The following is a 16823-nucleotide window of genomic DNA, read 5'->3' on the forward strand; positions in this document are numbered from 1 at the left end:
AACTGTGGATTGAATTTTAGAATATTTTTGTTTTCCACTGTTTAATCATATGATATAATTTCAGCCACAATTGTTCGCAATTGAATACAGATTAATTGACCAACAAAGATTGTGACTTCATTTCCGCGGATTCTTCTATTTATTGATGTACATATATGATGACGGGATTGTTTCAACCACCAAAGTAATATCCAATTAATTTCATTCACACGTTCGTTGCAAGGGTGATGCAATTTGATTTATGAGAGTTGTTGAGCAGTTGTTCATCTAGATTGCAAACAAATAAGGATCCAAACACATTGATGATCATTTACGCATATAAGTTGTGTTTTTCAATCTCATCATGTAATATTACATACATTGTCTTTTCGCCTTTTTCTCTACCTCTACCTCTGCCAATCCTATGGTTCTCTGTATCTTCTTCTTTTTCTACCTCGTAACTTTCAGGTAATTTATCTGTTTCTGGTGAAATATTTATTTTGGTCTTTGTGTTTGCTTCTAAATTAGGACGCGTTTCATTCCCAAACTAGTATTCCCTTTCTAATTATTCGGGTATGATTCATTTACAAACTGATATTCCCTCCCTAATTATTGAGATGCATACCAGAATTGCACATGTATCCTTTTCAATCCTTACGTGCATGCTTTATCATCAAAACCCCATCCGCTTTCATGAACCATAATTATCCAAGAAAAAAAGATTCCATTCAAATTTTTCTAACAAGGGACCATTGCATTTTATGGAAAGAGAGGGGGAAGTGTAATGGGATAAAACTCCTTTAAATCTCATGATGAGAAGGAGGTTTGTTTTTCTTTTCTTTTAATTTTAGTTCAAGCGATTAGAGGTTGTGTCATTTTTTTTCTCCGAAATAGTTTGTATCCGGCCAAACTGGAAGACTCAACTACACGTCAACTCGTCAAGAGTTTATTACGATACAAACGTAATTTTGAACACATTTGAGTAAAAGTGGACGAACTGCGTGGCTTTTGGGGTTATGTCAAGGAAATAGAATTCAACTACAAAACAAACTGAAACTAATTTTCAAAGTACGAGTCTTTGTTCTTTGTGGCTCTGATCTCAAACTACTAGTGTTCTAAAATATTCCACACAGTTCCCAGAATCGAAAGTTTGGTCCTACCCGACTACATGTCCGCTAATCATAGGATGACTGCTCATCTTTTGTACCCGCCTGTGTCCATTTGTCAGCTTGACATAGAGTGCTGGAGATAATTCAAACTCAGAATTATTCATAATCATATATTTTCTCAAATATTGTTACTTAATAAGGATGAGATGAGAAACGGATTGCATTACGTTTTTCTTCAATATGGTAATTTAATAAGTATTTCACGCTGACAAGATTGACTGAATTGTCATTATCCTTTGCCTTTATCGGTTTATCCAATCCAGAATCCTTTTGCAGAAAGGTAATTACTCTCCTCTTCAATTAATGATACTCGAAGAGTCCACCTTACTCTGCGCTCCTTAAATGTCTGCGTTCTATGGAAACTGTGAACGATAAGGAAATACTTCTCTATTTTTATCTGGATATCAAAAACCATAAAGACAGAGATTGGCCTGGCTTCATCCAACACAGATTATAAGAGTGGTAGGCGGATCCAAAGTCATATTCCACAAGAAGAAGAAGAAGAAGAAGAAGCAAACAGAAAAGAGAGTACTTGAACATACCAGGTAATTTTGTTGTTTCTAGCATGCTTGTTTCATGGTTTTGATATTGGAAAGTTTCACTCTTTACCAATTATATGTAAAAAGATAATCGAATTTTTGTTGTATTATTTGTGAGTACAATTCAAATGGGATTGATTTCTGCCCAAAAAAATTATTCTGGTCTTGTGGAAGAAGGAAATTAAGGAAGGTTTGAGCCGGAACATGCAGCTTCTTTCACAGACTGTAAGGAAGAAAGAATATTCAATGTAATTCTCATTGATCTTGGTGTTTTCATGGCAGATCTTGATGTCCTAATGACAGGAATATGTAATCGTATATTTTCACCTGATTGAAATTCCTTGTTTGGATGGAGAAGTTTTATTTTCTAATTTCCTTTTCACATATGCTGATCTGCTAGTGATTGATTGATAGTATAATTTTAGTGTAGAACAGTGAGATCACTACCTAGCTAGCCGGTTGTACAAGCAAGTAAATGGAAGGTGGACACCCGGCTGCTAGTAAGACAGAGTTCACAGAGTGTTGGAGAACAACATGGAAGACCCCTTACATTATGCGTCTGGCCCTCTCGGCCGGTATTGGAGGCCTCCTTTTCGGATACGATACAGGTGTGTGATATCAACCCCAACAATAGTAAGTTGATTAATAAAGAGGTCTTCTTGACTCGGTTAAAGTGTATTGTTTGAGTTACGGTTGTGTTACTTGAGTTACATTCGATGTGATTTCTGAAAAAATGTGTTTTATGTGCCTGTCAACAATCGTAGATGTTGATTTATGGGGTAATGTTTTGTAGGTGTGATTTCTGGGGCATTGCTGTACATTCGTGAGGACTTTGATGACGTTGACAAGAAGACATGGCTGCAGGAGACCATTGTGAGTATGGCAGTTGCCGGTGCCATATTTGGCGCTGCAATTGGAGGATGGATGAATGATGCTCTTGGCCGGAGAAAGTCAATTTTGTGTGCAGATTTTGTGTTCTTCATTGGTGCAATAGTCATGGCTGCTGCGCCAGCTCCTTGGGTGATCATAATTGGAAGAATTCTGGTTGGTTTGGGAGTGGGAATGGCTTCTATGACCTCACCGCTGTACATCTCTGAAGCTTCTCCTGCTAGAATCCGAGGTGCCCTTGTTAGTACAAATGGTTTTCTAATTACTGGAGGTCAATTTTTGTCGTACCTCATCAATCTTGCTTTCACCAAGGTACCTAACATTGCAATGTATTCATTCTGCACTAGTAGCATGAACATTTTCTCAGTGCGTTATTTTGACATTCATGTTCACTGTTTAATCAATGTAGTTGATTGTTGTGGTGTGAATCTATTTCAGGCTCCTGGAACTTGGCGTTGGATGCTTGGAGTAGCTGGAGTTCCTGCTGTGGTTCAGTTTGCGTTGATGTTCTCACTCCCAGAGTCTCCAAGATGGCTTTACAGAAAGGTGATCTTGATCAAAGACTCCCTTAATAAATTTGTATTTTAAGTTTGAACTTGTAACCTTAATTGGTCTTATGGTAATTTCTTAATCATGTGGGAAATGCTTAACCTATGATTAATTTGCAGGTGACTTCCATGAGTCGTTATATTATGTGAAGTACTTGATTGTATAATAACTGATCAGCGTCTTTTTTGTTATAATGAACAGAACAAAGTAGGTGAAGCCCGGGCTATCCTAGAGAAAATATATCCTGCGAACGAGGTTGAGGATGAAATGAGAGCATTGCATGAATCTGTCGAAATGGAAAAGGCTGAGGAAGGAGATGTTGGTGATGGCATCATAGCAAAACTAAAGGGTGCGTTCAGCAACCCTGTGGTACGAAGAGGACTCTATGCTGGCATAACAGTCCAAGTAGCTCAGCAATTTGTGGGTATCAACACTGTCATGTATTACAGCCCAACCATTGTTCAGTTTGCTGGATTTGCTTCCAACCAAACGGCTCTAGCACTTTCCCTCATCACTTCTGGTCTCAATGTTGTTGGCACTGTAATTAGTATGTGCTTTGTGGATAGATACGGAAGGAGAAGGCTTATGATCATTTCTATGGTGGGAATTATCACTTGCTTGGTGGTGTTATCTGTGGTGTTTTTTGAGGCGGCATCTCATGCTCCTCGTATTAGCAATTTGGAATCAACTCATTTTGGTACCAACTCCACATGTCCGGCTTATATGTCTACCCGTAATCCAGCCTCATGGAACTGCATGACATGCTTGAAAGCTCAGTGCGGCTTCTGTTCTAATAGTGCAAGTGCAGTAAGAGACTAAGAGCTACTTCACTTTCTTTTGTGAAATTGCTTTCTTTATTCTACTTTGGTGTGTTAGATAAGGGTTATCAAATTTATGAGTATTTGTACCATACTTCTTCACTCTCTCCAAATCAACTCTACTTATGTCCTGTTGGTGATTTGTAACCTTATTGATATGTTGTTCTTTGCTTAATTGATAACAGTATGCTCCGGGAGCTTGCGTGGCTTCAAATGTTGGCTTGAAAAATGCATGTGGCGGAGAGCATCGTGTCTGGTACACAAAAGGTTGTCCAAGTAAAATTGGATTCTTTGCAGTGATCCTTCTGGGATTGTACATGATTATCTACGCGCCTGGAATGGGAACTGTACCATGGATTGTGAACTCAGAGATATACCCTTTGAGATACAGAGGCACTTGTGGAGGCATTGCTGCAGTGTCCAATTGGAGTGCCAATCTGATTGTGAGTGAGACATTTTTAACCCTCACACATGCTTTGGGTTCTGCAGGCACATTCCTCCTCTTTGCTGGCTTTTCACTCATTGGACTCGTATTCATTTTCTTCCTGGTTCCTGAAACCAAAGGGATGCAATTTGAGGAGGTTGAGAGGTTGCTTAAGAAAGGATACAGACCAAAATTGTTTGCCTCCAAGCACAAGGAAGTTATAGAATCCAAGGAAATCAAAGAAACCAAGTCTATTGAACATTGATATTCCAACAATCCCAACGTGGTGATTCTAATAAGGTTTGAGTAGAAAGGTCTTTGTTTAGTGTATGGTGTTTGTTTGAGACTGCAGCATTAGTACATGTGATTACAAGAACTACACAGATGATCAAGTTATGCCACTGGTTTATATTATGGCTGTTTGAACTTGAAAGGCATTAGTGATTGTATTTAGGAATAATCTTATCTTATTTTGGTTGGTCTTGATCAATTTAGTGATTTGAATTGTGAAGTAAGCCTAGCGCTGTAGCGCACATCAGACATCCCTAGTGTGATGAGTTGGTTTAGATTATGATATTCAGCTGAGTGAGACAAAATTCATAGCCCCAAAAGTCACTCCCATACTACAGATGGATTCATAAGTATTCTTCTCATATGCTAGACCCGCGGAAATTTTGATCAATCACACAGTTCATCAAATATTTTTCTAATTGAATTTCCTTTGTGTTCTTATATAAATTTTAGATATATTTCTTTTGGAGCTACTTGACATTGAAGTCAAGATGGCCGAGTTCGTCTAAGGCGCATGGGTTTGAATCCCATTCTAGACTTTAAAGTGATTGAGGAGTTAAACCTCATTTCAAACCCATAATTGAGTGCATGCTTAGCATACCAAATATGCATGTACACGTCTAGTTACAATAAACGAACATTATTGTTCTCTCCATATTGATATTCTCTTCTTTTTTTGTTCGTCAGACCATATTGACATTGTTTACACATGTAGTAATGTAGCTATAATATTTTTACACATGACAGAAATTGACAACGTATTGAATGACTGGACGGTATACAAAATTTCTCCCAATTTAAATTGGTCAATGCACGATCTCATTGTCAGTAGCTGACGAAATTTAAGGGGATATGAGCAAGAAGGACTGAGGTGGAGAAAAATATGATGAGCCAAGAGAATCCTACAATTTCGAAAGCAATAGTATCTATATAACAGTCACAAGCTCTTCCAATCTACTCTTTTCATTTGTATCCAATACAAACACTATGATTCTTTGTATTATCAACAACTGAACTTCCTTCTTTCATCTACATTAGGAATTTCAGCATCAACAATTAGAGGTCAGGGTCATTAGATAATGAAGAAAGGGATCAGCTGAAGAACAAGAATTTGTCAAGCAGTCACTTCGTAAGGCACACATAACTCCATATATGTTTCAATGTTGATTTTCGTTTTTGAGCAAGTAGTTGAATATCTACTTAATTTGAATCAGAGCTAGTATAGATAGTTCCGCACTAGGATGCATGATGGAATCGGGTGCGGGTACGTGGAAGCGAAGCGTTTGGAAACGCAGAAGCGATTTTTTTCAAAAATTAACGAAGCGGGTGCGTTTTGGAAGCGTCAGAATAATAAATATATATTATATACTATTTTTATCTTTTATTTTTATTATTATTTTATCCAGTTTTAAAATAACTTGATAACTATTAATAGCTTATTTTCTAAACCATGATTATCCTTGGTTATAGCAATATTAAAGCTTCCTTTCAAAATTCAAACAAAATAAGGTCCAATATAGTGTGAAAATATTTGCCACGTGCAATTCAAGAGACATCACTAGATGAAATTGAATAAAAAAAATGTTCATCTTCTCTCTATCTCGTCAAGATTTTCTTTATATCTCTCCCCAACTTTTCTCTTTTCTATGACACATTAGATCAATTGATATTATTCATCTTTAACCGCTTGAAGAAATTGAAAGAAGATGAGACGACAAGAAGAGACTCAAGACATTGATTGATGAAATAGAGGAAGGGAATGAATCACGCTTCCAATTTGGAAGCCAACGCTTCCGCCGCGCTTCCAATTAGGAAGTCAACGCTTCCACCGCGCTTCCAGTTTGGAAGCCAACGCTTCCGCCGCGCTCCCAAACCCTCCTTTTCTAGAATCGCGCTTCCTCGCGCTTCCCCGCGCTTTCGCTCCCGCTTCCGCTTCCGAAGCGGGAATCGGTCGTCAAGACAAGCTTCCGTGCTATGTAGGTTCCGCAGGATTAGGATTAGGTTTGATCAAAACTAAATTAACAAATATGAATGAGGCAAGTATCTATTTTTGTGCAGTTTAAACTATAGACAGATAAGATATGCCAACGGTCTTTCGTTTATAACAATGGAACTAAATTATAAATTGAAATAGTATGACAGACTAGTAATTCATATTCTCTTCAATCCAAAGTTCATCTTCCACGTGATGAATGCAAGCTCTAACTAGGGATTGGTAGTGTATAGCTCTGCAGGAATTCAAGTTGAATTGACACTACATTTCCAGTGCGTATCTCCTAGTTCTTTAGAAATAGAAAAATATGGTGGAAGGTGGAGCGCACCCCTCTAGCAAGACAGAATTCACAGAATGCTGGAAGACGACATGGCGGACGCCTTACATTATGCGCCTCGCGCTCTCTGCCGGCATTGGAGGCCTTCTTTTTGGATATGACACAGGTGTGTTGGATATCAGAATCAAATTCGATCAAATATTGCATCTGCGTAGTTTATAAACTAAATGAAACTCGCACAATGTAGGTGTCATTTCTGGGGCGCTGCTATACATTCGTGAGGACTTTAGCGAAGTTGACAAGAAAACATGGCTGCAAGAAACCATCGTGAGTATGGCAGTTGCAGGAGCTATCATTGGTGCTGCAATTGGAGGATGGATGAACGATGCCCTCGGCCGCAAGAAATCAATCTTAATAGCAGATGTGGTGTTCTTTGTGGGTGCAATAGTTATGGCAGTGGCTCCAGTTCCGTGGGTGATCATCATTGGAAGAATCATAGTTGGTCTGGGAGTCGGCATGGCTTCCATTACAGCACCCCTTTATATTTCGGAGGCATCTCCTCATAGAATCAGAGGAGCTCTGGTTAGTACAAACGGTCTTCTCATCACAGGAGGTCAGTTCTTATCATACCTCATCAACCTGGCATTCACCAAGGCTCCTGGAACATGGCGTTGGATGCTTGGAGTTGCCGGTGTTCCAGCGGCGGTTCAGTTTGTTTTAATGTTGTCACTCCCTGAGTCTCCTAGATGGCTCTACAGAGATGTACCACCCTCAAACTCTCCTACACTTTAGTCAATATAAGCTTGATGACATTACTCATCATACTCTTAACGTTTTGTGTAACAAGCCATTATTTGTTTGTTAATCAAACAGAACAAGGTTGATGAAGCCAGGGCCATCTTAGCTAAGATCTATCCTGCAGAAGAGGTTGATGATGAAATGAAGGCTTTGCAAGAATCCGTGGAATTCGAAAGGTCCGAGGAAGGAGCTATTGGGAATACCATGCTAGAAAAACTAAAGAGTTGCTTCGGTAACACCGTGGTCCGAAGAGGTTTGTATGCAGGGATCACAGTCCAAGTTGCTCAGCAATTTGTTGGTATCAACACTGTCATGTATTACAGCCCATCCATAGTTCAGTTTGCCGGATTCGCATCCAACCAAACGGCTATGGCACTTTCTCTCATCACTTCAGGGCTCAATGTGGTTGGCACACTCATCAGCATGTGCTTTGTGGATAGATATGGAAGGAGAAGGCTCATGATCATTTCCATGTTTGGAATCATCAGTTGCCTTATAGTGCTAGCAGGAGTGTTCTACTATGCTGCATCTCATTCTCCAACTGTGAGCCACTTGGAATCCAATCACTTCGGCGCCAACACTACATGTCCGGCTTATGTTTCTGATCGTAATCCTGCAGCATGGAACTGCATGACATGCTTAAAATACACAGACTGTGCCTTCTGTGCTAGCAAAGGTCAAACTGTAAGTACTACACGGAAAATTCTAGTATACATTGATGCATAATATACATCCTACATCCAATAGTAGACATTGTTGTGAGTGGGGTCAGCTAAGATACATTGATGCATGTTATACATTCATAATTCCCCTCCAGCTTTCTAAACTTCAATAATAAGGAACTAGCTAAGATACAAATTGGCCTATCGATCCTCAAGTCATTAGCTAATTTGCATTATTGTTCATCTATGTTTGCTTTGTAATTGTTGGTAGCTGGCCCCGGGAGCTTGTTTGGCTGCAAACAATGACATAAGGAGTCAGTGTCGTGGAGAACATAGGGTATGGTACTCTAAAGGGTGTCCTAGCAAAATTGGTATCTTTGCAGTCATTTTGTTGGGATTGTACATCATTGTGTACGCACCTGGAATGGGAACTATTCCTTGGATCGTGAACTCTGAAATATACCCACTGAGATACAGAGGCACTGGTGGAGGGATTGCTGCAGTTTCCAACTGGACTGCAAATCTCATAGTGAGCGAGACATTCTTAACCCTCACAAAGGAACTGGGTTCGGCTGGAACGTTCCTCCTATTTGCTGGGTTTTCTACCATCGGACTTATATTCATTTACTTCCTGGTTCCTGAAACCAAAGGATTGCAATTCGAAGAGGTCGAGAAGTTGCTCGAGAAGGGTTTCCGACCCAAGTTATTTGCTCCTACGGACACCAAAGGCAAGCAGAAGGTTGAGGGGTCTGCTTGAGCTCACCCGCAACATTAATTCGCCGGTGATTAGTTTTAGAGGGGCAGGGACCATATTGGCATCTACGTAGGATCTTTGCGTTTCAAACTATCAATAACGTGCATGTGAATCCTCGCGTGCTATGTGATCAGATAGGTTCGCTAATATTAGATTGTATCTAAATGAGCTAATCTATGTCCCAGTGCTATCATCAAAGGGGCATTTGTAGAGCTAACTGAAATGAGATTTCACGGTTCCTGAACACGGTTTCAAAGCAACCATGTCTGCCAGAACAAAATTGATCTACGGCTTTGGCAAGATGCTAGTGAAAAACTAAACCAGCATCCCAAAAGAAAGTAGAAACAACCCAAAAGAAACTGATGTTTGCTTCAGCCTTCAGGCATCCAAAAACCCGAAATACATACAACAACCAGTTTACACTCGATTCGAAAGGCTCACCGACAACTTGCCATGCAATTCAAAGCTACTTCAATGTAGAGCCAGATGACTTAAAAACTGGGGATTGCAACCATCAAAAACAAACAAACAAACCAACAGAAGGACAAAACACATACCTGCTGTGCCAGCTAATGCATGATTAGTAAGGACAAGGAAATATAAATAAGGATACAGAAAACAAAATTTTCAAAAATCATCTCTTGCTTGTGGGGTTGGATCGGTTGGTGGGCTTTGCAAGATGAATGCATGGAACAGCAGGGGGCTACTTTACACCATAGACAAGCAGATCAAGGGCTCTACCAATAGATTACATTTCCCCACTAAAATAAGTATCCAGAGCAACAACAAAAATTATCATTTTGAAGAGAAAAAAAATAGTGAGAAGATATGAGTATAAATCTTGTTTAAGTTGGGGAATCAAATCAAGAAAGTTAAACAAGGCCTAGTTCAGGGAAGCTTCTGGCTTCCGCGGTCAAAGTTTAATTACTATCATTTTTAATAGTTTACCTTCTCCTGTCACATAAGCAAAGCATAAAGTTGTATTGGCTACTATACAAAATTGCAAAGCATAAAGTTCATGTAAAGGCGTGAGGTAAAAGCTGGAAAATGGATAAAGGATCAGCAACACAAGTTGAGTCCAAGATTCCAGTTCTATTTCCACCAAGAGGAACCAAACACATGCTTTCGACTTTGGAAAGAAAGAAATAGCTCATAGTAACTCACACTATCAAGCATGTCCAACATATCAGTTTGATCATAGAACTCAGAACACAATAGAATATATATTTGTCCAAGCAGTTCATACTATCTGTCATTACAAGGAAAATTCGGGTCACCCAGACAAAACACAAGGATAAGAACCCAAATTTTATCAACCCAAAAAAAGAAGAATAAGAAGAAGAAGGCAAACAAGTATTCCACCCCTACAAAAAACCGAGTCAATAAAAAATGGGGAAGAGGAGAAAAGAAGGAAAAGCCCCAAAACCTAGTTAAAGATCATACATCTAAGAGTCAGTGTCTTCTCACTAGCTCCTTCTAACTTCTCCCTTCTACATAACATTCTTCCTAGAATTTTAACCATACTGTACAAACCAGTGGAAAATAACACTCCCTATATACATCAACAACCAACAATGGCACCATAGACATAGATCCTCTCTAAGTAGTAAAAGTACCGATTTTCTCTTCTTTAAGGAGTTGAAGAGGACGCTTCTTGTCTCGGCTCTCTCAGATACCCAAGAAGCGTTTCAGCCTGCAATAACAAAGGGATCATCATCATAAAGAAAGCCAACTTCATTCGTATAACCTTATATTTACATGATGCATCCAAACTCAGACTTAGAACTACAAATGCATGATGCATTGAGTGTACAATTCTTCATACAAATAGCCTCAATCCACCTAGTTCCAAAATAACGATCTTTTAAACAACCAACATGAGCATCTTTTCAAGTATCAAACTGTAAACAGATTAACCAGTATGAGCACCACTTTAACACAGAACAGATACAGAACATGCATAATCCAATAGGCCTGTAATGCTATAGCCAAAACACAACTGAAAATACCTTGTGCTTAGCTCTAACAGTTCCACTCTGCGAAAGCGCAACCAAAGGTGGAATCCCTCCTTCTCTGACTAGCAACCCTCTGTTCCTCACACTCTCAGTGCACAGCTGCAACAGCGTCAACACCGCAAACTCCTTCCCTTTGACAGAACCATCTTCAATCACTTCCACTAGTGCTGCAAGCCCGCCTTCCTCAACAATGGCCTCCTTCCCCTCCTCAATCCCAGCCAAGCTACTCAGCACCACCATCGCCTTCTCCGCCAAGCCAGTCGCATGGTCCGCCACAAGCGCCACCAACGGCTTCACCGCTCCGGCACTCACTGCCCTCTCCTTATTAGGCCTAATTGAGCAGAGCTTGTACAGCGTCGTCAAAGCATCTTTCTTTCCCCTCATGGATCCACTAATCAACAACGAAACCAGAGGCGGAATAGCTCCACAGGCTCCGATTGAGCTCTTGTTCTCCTCCATTAACGCCAAGCTCAGCAGCGCACAGGCGGCGTTCTGCTTAGAGGTCTCCGTGCCGGTCTTGAGTACATACACTAACGACTTTATAGCTCCGGCATTGGTGATTATGGCCTTGTTCGATTCATGAAGCGAGAGGTTGAGCAAAGCTGTTACAGCGTGTTCTTGAGTCCATGGATCACTGCACCGGAGCAGAGGAATCAGAGCCGGCACCGCTCCTGACTCGCCGATCAAGGCTCGATTATCAGCTCGGTTCTTAGCTAACAGCCTCAGCTTGGCCGCAGCAGACTGCTTGACGGCAATCGACGGCGACTGAAGCCCGTCCACACAGATCTTGACCGTCGGTTGGAGATCCTCCGGCGAAATGCTCTCGATTATTTCGGTGGAGAAATTCTCCCTCTGCAGAAACCCCTCGCACGGCTCCGGCTCAGGCTCCGATCTCGGCGCGTTTTCCGGCGACGGCAGGCTGGCGAGGCGCTGCAGCTCGCCGGAGATGTCGCTGCTGCAGGCGGAGAAATCGCTGAAGGCTTGGGAAAGCTGGAGAAACTCCTCGACCGACGCGGCGGTGGACTTGCCGGAGTTGCTGCTGGTGCGGAGGGCCAGCTCGCCGAGACGCATGTCGACGACGGAGTCGGTCAGATTCTCGGACACATACGGCGATCTCTCCGGGAAGGAGCAGCAGCTCTGATCTTCCTGATAGAAATTCGAGCGGATAGTCCGCATGGACCGGCCGGTGTTCCGGTGGAGCTTAGTAGACCCCGGAGAGTAGAAGTTCCGGGTCAGTGGGAAATGATTCGACCCGGAATGAGAATCTTCTAGAGAAACCATTCTGTTAAATCAAACCAAAACCTCTCTAACAAATTGCAACAGATATTTAGGGATTTCCAATTTGGAGGATTTGATTTCAGTGTTTGAGTGGAGAAAGTAAAAACTAGAAAAGAGGCATGGTGATGGAATTGGGGGAGAGAGAAGCATCGGAGGCCACATATTAGTACTGGTACAAAGCTGTGAAGGTGAAGCTAAACGACGTCGTATGGGGGATAATAGAATCTCATGGCAGAGAATTAGGGATTTAGCTCTGATGTGACTGTGAGCAGTGAGGCTGACGTGGTGGGGGCCGCCGGCGTCGGCGTCGGGGACTACCTGAAAAGAAAATAAACAGAGATCCCCCGCTGCGTCGTCGTTTTGGAGGTTACGGTAAAAAAAAATTGGAAAATAAAAAAAAGGGAGGGAAAAAGCGTTGGGGTTACGACAGGAGTCAGTGTGAGGCAGGACACGTGTTGCCAGCGATTCAACGCCTGTACGTACGCTTCTTTTTAGCCGTCCGATCTTGAGAACTGAGCCAAGTCAACTTCCTAGTTACAGTGCACGTAGCACACGTCAGCCACACGTGCCTGGCAGAGAGAAAGAAAGAGACCTAGTACTCTAATTATGACTCCCCCACTTGGGTTAAGTGTGGTTTATCCCACAGATTAATGGGGCTTTGTTCTTCATACCCTAAAATATTCTCAACTTTCAAATACCGCTCACCAAGCACGTACTAATACAATTGTCCCTAATTAAGCCTCCCTCAAATCCCCTTTTGTATTTTCATTTGTGTTATTATTTTGGTTTGATTTCTGACCAGCTAGTTTACCTTTTGTATATATGAAAAAAATTCATTATTTATATCCAAACTCTTTTGTCAAAGTAAACTTAGTACTCATTCTCTGAGTTATAGCAATATAATACTTAAATTCGTTATTTGTTATTAACGATGGATCTGATGCAAAATTTTAGTTACGGCTCCATTTTCTAAGACTTATGTCCCGCACGTGATTAAAAAAATTTTTTTTACTGAAATAACTCTATGTACGTTCCATATCAAAATTTTCCCGCCAATTGTTATATCTCCTTTACATAATTTTCCCTCCATCTTCAGGGTACTACATTGATCATCCATGTAAGGTACAAGTACTGACTAACACAAATACAAAAAAGAAAAACAGATTGATGGAAATTATGGCTCGTCAACGGGCCGGGCCATAGTACATTTAGATAAGTGACGGGCCGGGTCATGTATTTTCACAAATATGAAGATTCGAACCCGTCCATCTAAAATGTGTCGGGTCTTGCGAGCTTTTACGGTCGGGCCTTGCAGTCTTGTATTTAAAAAAAACATAATACTCTTATTTAAGGGTTTTGGAACAATAAAAGAGTTCTTGTAAAACATTCTAAAAAAATAACAAATAAATTATAGTTTGAAATATGGTCGATCGACACTAGCAGATGTGCTCGGTATATATATTTAGGGATCCCGTAAAAATTTCATCAGTTTTGGACATGGTTTAACCGTTTGTACCTACGGTCAATCAAAAAAGAGGCGTTTTAACATATCAAAACTCTCATTGATCGAGGCTTTGCCAAATGGGTTTCCTCGTTGCAACCACGCACGATCAGTGACAAAAATTAGGTGATTTCAGATATGTAAACGGTTTTCGGTGTTCGCATTTTGATAATAGGTCTTTCCTTAGGGCATATTAGTGGTGTTTTTTGTTTACTAGAAATTCTGACGGTCAGACGAGGTCTGGATTGAATAAAATTTGTATAGGTTCACTAAATATATATACCAATCACATCGACTGATGTCAATCAATCCCGAGAAGTTTCATTCATATAGTCGCTTCATAATGCGATAGTTTTATTCTAAAACCTAATATAATATGTATAATATTTTATTACTTTGTGGGCTTTTACGGGCCAGACTCATGGGTTGAGCCGGAATTTACACTTATAAATTAAGCTCGGCCCTCTACCCACGGAAGCGGGCTTTAACGGGCTTTCTCGCGAGCCTGATCGGGTAAAAGCACATCAGGCTTGCGGGCCTCCGTGAGCTAAATGATGAGGCCTAATGGAAATTAAACAGCATGTATGCTTTCAAAAAGAGATGTTATTAAACAACTTTGAGTTCAAAAGTACATAAAAATTTGTCATTAAACACCATAAGTTTAAGAGTACAAAATGAGACCTATTAGATGAATTACACATTTTAGAACTCTTAATTAACATTGTTTTGACTCTCTTGTGTAGCTACATGTTGAGTTTGAGTTGAGGAATAAATAGCACAAAACTCAGCATAAGTACCTCCCTCTGCTGCCTTTCTCTTATACCAGCCCTTCACATACCTTATGGCTTGGTCATTGACATTATAAGCAGTTGTAGATGGGGCTGCAACTCAGGTAACCTAAATCAGTCCAAAGTTCTAAAGAAAAATACATATTCAATGTCACAAGTCACAACAATTGCAAAACAACAATCTCATTACTTTATAATTAAGTTACAACAACAAACCTTAGCTCTAACTCTTTTCTTTGTGCGAGCTCCACCATATTATCATTCCCCCATGTTCCAATAACAAATCAAATTATTTAACTAAAGAAAAAAAACTACAAACCTTAGCTCTAATACAATGAATCAATGTAGGTGAATGAAAAGAACTTACCGATGCAAGTTTTTTAGCCTTGGTTATCAGACATCCAGTTGTGTTATGTCCTTGCTGCTTACAAATTCCACAAGTCATCTTAATACCAGTTTTCAAACCCAATTTCCCCTGGATGAGAGCTGGTGGTGCCATGCCCTTGTTCTTTTCACCAGCTTCCTTAGTCCTCTTCATTTTTGGCCTGCCATCTTGCTTCTTAAATGAAGGACGAGCAATTGGGAAGTCAACTTTTTCCCAATTATCCCACCCTGCAATGGGGCTTATGGTAGGTGTATATGTCTGCAATTATCTAGAAGCTAGGAAGTAGTTATCACAGTACAAATCATGATCATGCCTTTTGGAGAGGGCATGTACACAAGGTATGCCACTAAATTTCCACCTTCTGAAGTACATATATGAAGACCTAAGTCCACCGCATGTTTGCTGCCATTTTCCCCTGTTCCAGTCACTTGGTAGATGTACTTAGTGCTTCTATGTGCTATATATTGTGTTACTCTCTTTGCAGTCTTAACTATTATATTCTTTATCCTAGGACCAACAACTCCTTTCTACTGCTCACGAGCAACCATTATGTTTGCATTCCTCACCATCATATCAATCCTTAACTTCTCAAACATGGTAAGAACATGCTTATCCCTACAAGGTAATATGGCATGGTTGAAGGACTCACACAAGTTGTTGAGAAGAATATCACACTTTGAGTCATCAACAAATAAAACTCTACTCCAATGCCTTAGAGGTTTGTCATGAAACCAATTAAATACATCAGGACTCTACATTTTGAAGTCATACATGTGCTTCTTATACCAAGCTTGAGTACTACTTCTTACTGCTTTCCACAATAATTATTTCAGTCCCTCTCCTTGATTCTTACCTTTGAAGTTATTGTACAAATGCCTAACACAATTCCTTTGTTCAACATAAGGATACAAAGTTGTTTCATATAAACATTTGTATTAGAATCTATTAATTAATGGTGATGCAAAAAATAATTCACTTGAAAATAATGAAATTTACTTGAAGAAATATACCTTTAATAGCATTTTCTATTCCTTTTTGTTTGTCTGACATGAACACAAGCCTCTTGTTGTTTTATATACCCAAATCACCTATTAAGTACTCAAGGAACCAGATCCAAGTAGGTTGATCCTCTATTTCCACAAGTGTATAGGTAATTGGGTACATCCCATTGTTTGCATCAATGCCGACTGCAGTTAAAAGCTGTTCATGATGATGGCCTTTGATATGGCAGCTATCTAAACAACATTCCAACCATCTTTCTATGCTTTGAAGCACATGTACATCCTTTGGAATCTTCTAACTAGTCCATCCATCTATGTTTTGATCACAACAGTGGATCCATGATTGCTTCTCAACAACTCTTTTTGATATGAAGCCAACTGATTGTACTGCTCAATATAATGTCATTCATTCATCTGTTTTGCACATCTTTTAGCCCTTGAGATCGTCTGCACACTCACATCAAATTTAAACTTCTCTAATATATGGTGGTGTATGCCTTGCCTTAACCAGCTCTCATCATCCAATAAAGCATCCTTCACTTCTTCAACTAATCTTCTAAAATTTAGAAAGTGGTTGGTTTCCACATGTGAACATGTGTGTGTGTCAAACAAGGTCCTCATAACCATGGTATCACCAAAGTTTGGAACCCTACTTGCATACATTCTCCATTTAGAACCTCATTGGCACTTACTTCAATTTTCTTCCTTGTATTC

The 16823-nt window shown here is 40.1% G+C and overlaps 3 protein-coding genes across 5 annotated transcripts; 2 read left to right on the plus strand and 1 right to left on the minus strand.

Annotated features, from left to right (window-relative positions):
• The first annotated feature begins 1418 nt into the window (after positions 1-1418).
• On the plus strand, positions 1419-4877 carry LOC126786162 (inositol transporter 4-like). 3 transcript variants are annotated; one of them, XM_050511902.1, is made up of 6 exons: positions 1419-1693; positions 2113-2295; positions 2481-2887; positions 3014-3121; positions 3326-3931; positions 4128-4877. In XM_050511902.1, exons 2-6 carry the CDS (start codon positions 2163-2165, stop codon positions 4629-4631), a joined length of 1758 nt encoding a protein of 585 aa, XP_050367859.1. In that variant the 5' UTR covers positions 1419-1693; positions 2113-2162; the 3' UTR covers positions 4632-4877. The 3 variants fall into 3 exon arrangements, with proteins under 3 accessions (XP_050367859.1, XP_050367860.1, XP_050367861.1); XM_050511903.1 differs by having other exon boundaries at positions 2118-2295; XM_050511904.1 differs by having other exon boundaries at positions 2123-2295.
• A 2019-nt stretch (positions 4878-6896) lies between these two features.
• LOC126787700 (inositol transporter 4-like) lies at positions 6897-9257 on the plus strand. Its single transcript, XM_050513600.1, has 4 exons — positions 6897-7093; positions 7175-7689; positions 7801-8409; positions 8659-9257. Exons 1-4 carry the CDS (start codon positions 6958-6960, stop codon positions 9142-9144), a joined length of 1746 nt encoding a protein of 581 aa, XP_050369557.1. The 5' UTR covers positions 6897-6957; the 3' UTR covers positions 9145-9257.
• A 1088-nt stretch (positions 9258-10345) lies between these two features.
• On the minus strand, positions 10346-12571 carry LOC126786714 (U-box domain-containing protein 2). The gene is made up of 2 exons (XM_050512627.1): positions 11151-12571; positions 10346-10834 (listed from the first exon to the last, which is right to left on the minus strand). The coding sequence occupies exons 1-2, from the start codon at positions 12435-12437 to the stop codon at positions 10772-10774; spliced, it is 1350 nt and encodes a 449-aa protein (XP_050368584.1). The 5' UTR covers positions 12438-12571; the 3' UTR covers positions 10346-10771.
• Positions 12572-16823: the final 4252 nt, after the last annotated feature.

Source organism: Argentina anserina, chromosome 3 (assembly GCF_933775445.1).
Source record: "Argentina anserina chromosome 3, drPotAnse1.1, whole genome shotgun sequence".
NCBI lineage: Eukaryota > Viridiplantae > Streptophyta > Magnoliopsida > Rosales > Rosaceae > Argentina > Argentina anserina.

Excerpts from the sequence above, each read along its gene's own strand:
- LOC126787700 (XM_050513600.1), top strand. The coding sequence starts at position 6,958 with ATGGTGGAAGGTGGAGCGCACCCCTCTAGCAAGACAGAATTCACAGAA. Across the intron at positions 7,094-7,174 it reads TCTTTTTGGATATGACACAG|GTGTCATTTCTGGGGCGCTG; the intron begins GTGTGTTGGATA and ends CGCACAATGTAG. Across the intron at positions 7,690-7,800 it reads CTAGATGGCTCTACAGAGAT|AACAAGGTTGATGAAGCCAG; the intron begins GTACCACCCTCA and ends TTAATCAAACAG.
- LOC126786162 (XM_050511902.1), top strand. The coding sequence starts at position 2,163 with ATGGAAGGTGGACACCCGGCTGCTAGTAAGACAGAGTTCACAGAGTGT. Across the intron at positions 2,296-2,480 it reads CCTTTTCGGATACGATACAG|GTGTGATTTCTGGGGCATTG; the intron begins GTGTGTGATATC and ends AATGTTTTGTAG. Across the intron at positions 2,888-3,013 it reads TCAATCTTGCTTTCACCAAG|GCTCCTGGAACTTGGCGTTG; the intron begins GTACCTAACATT and ends AATCTATTTCAG.
- LOC126786714 (XM_050512627.1), bottom strand. The coding sequence starts at position 12,437 with ATGGTTTCTCTAGAAGATTCTCATTCCGGGTCGAATCATTTCCCACTG. Across the intron at positions 10,835-11,150 it reads CTGTTAGAGCTAAGCACAAG|GCTGAAACGCTTCTTGGGTA; the intron begins GTATTTTCAGTT and ends TTGTTATTGCAG.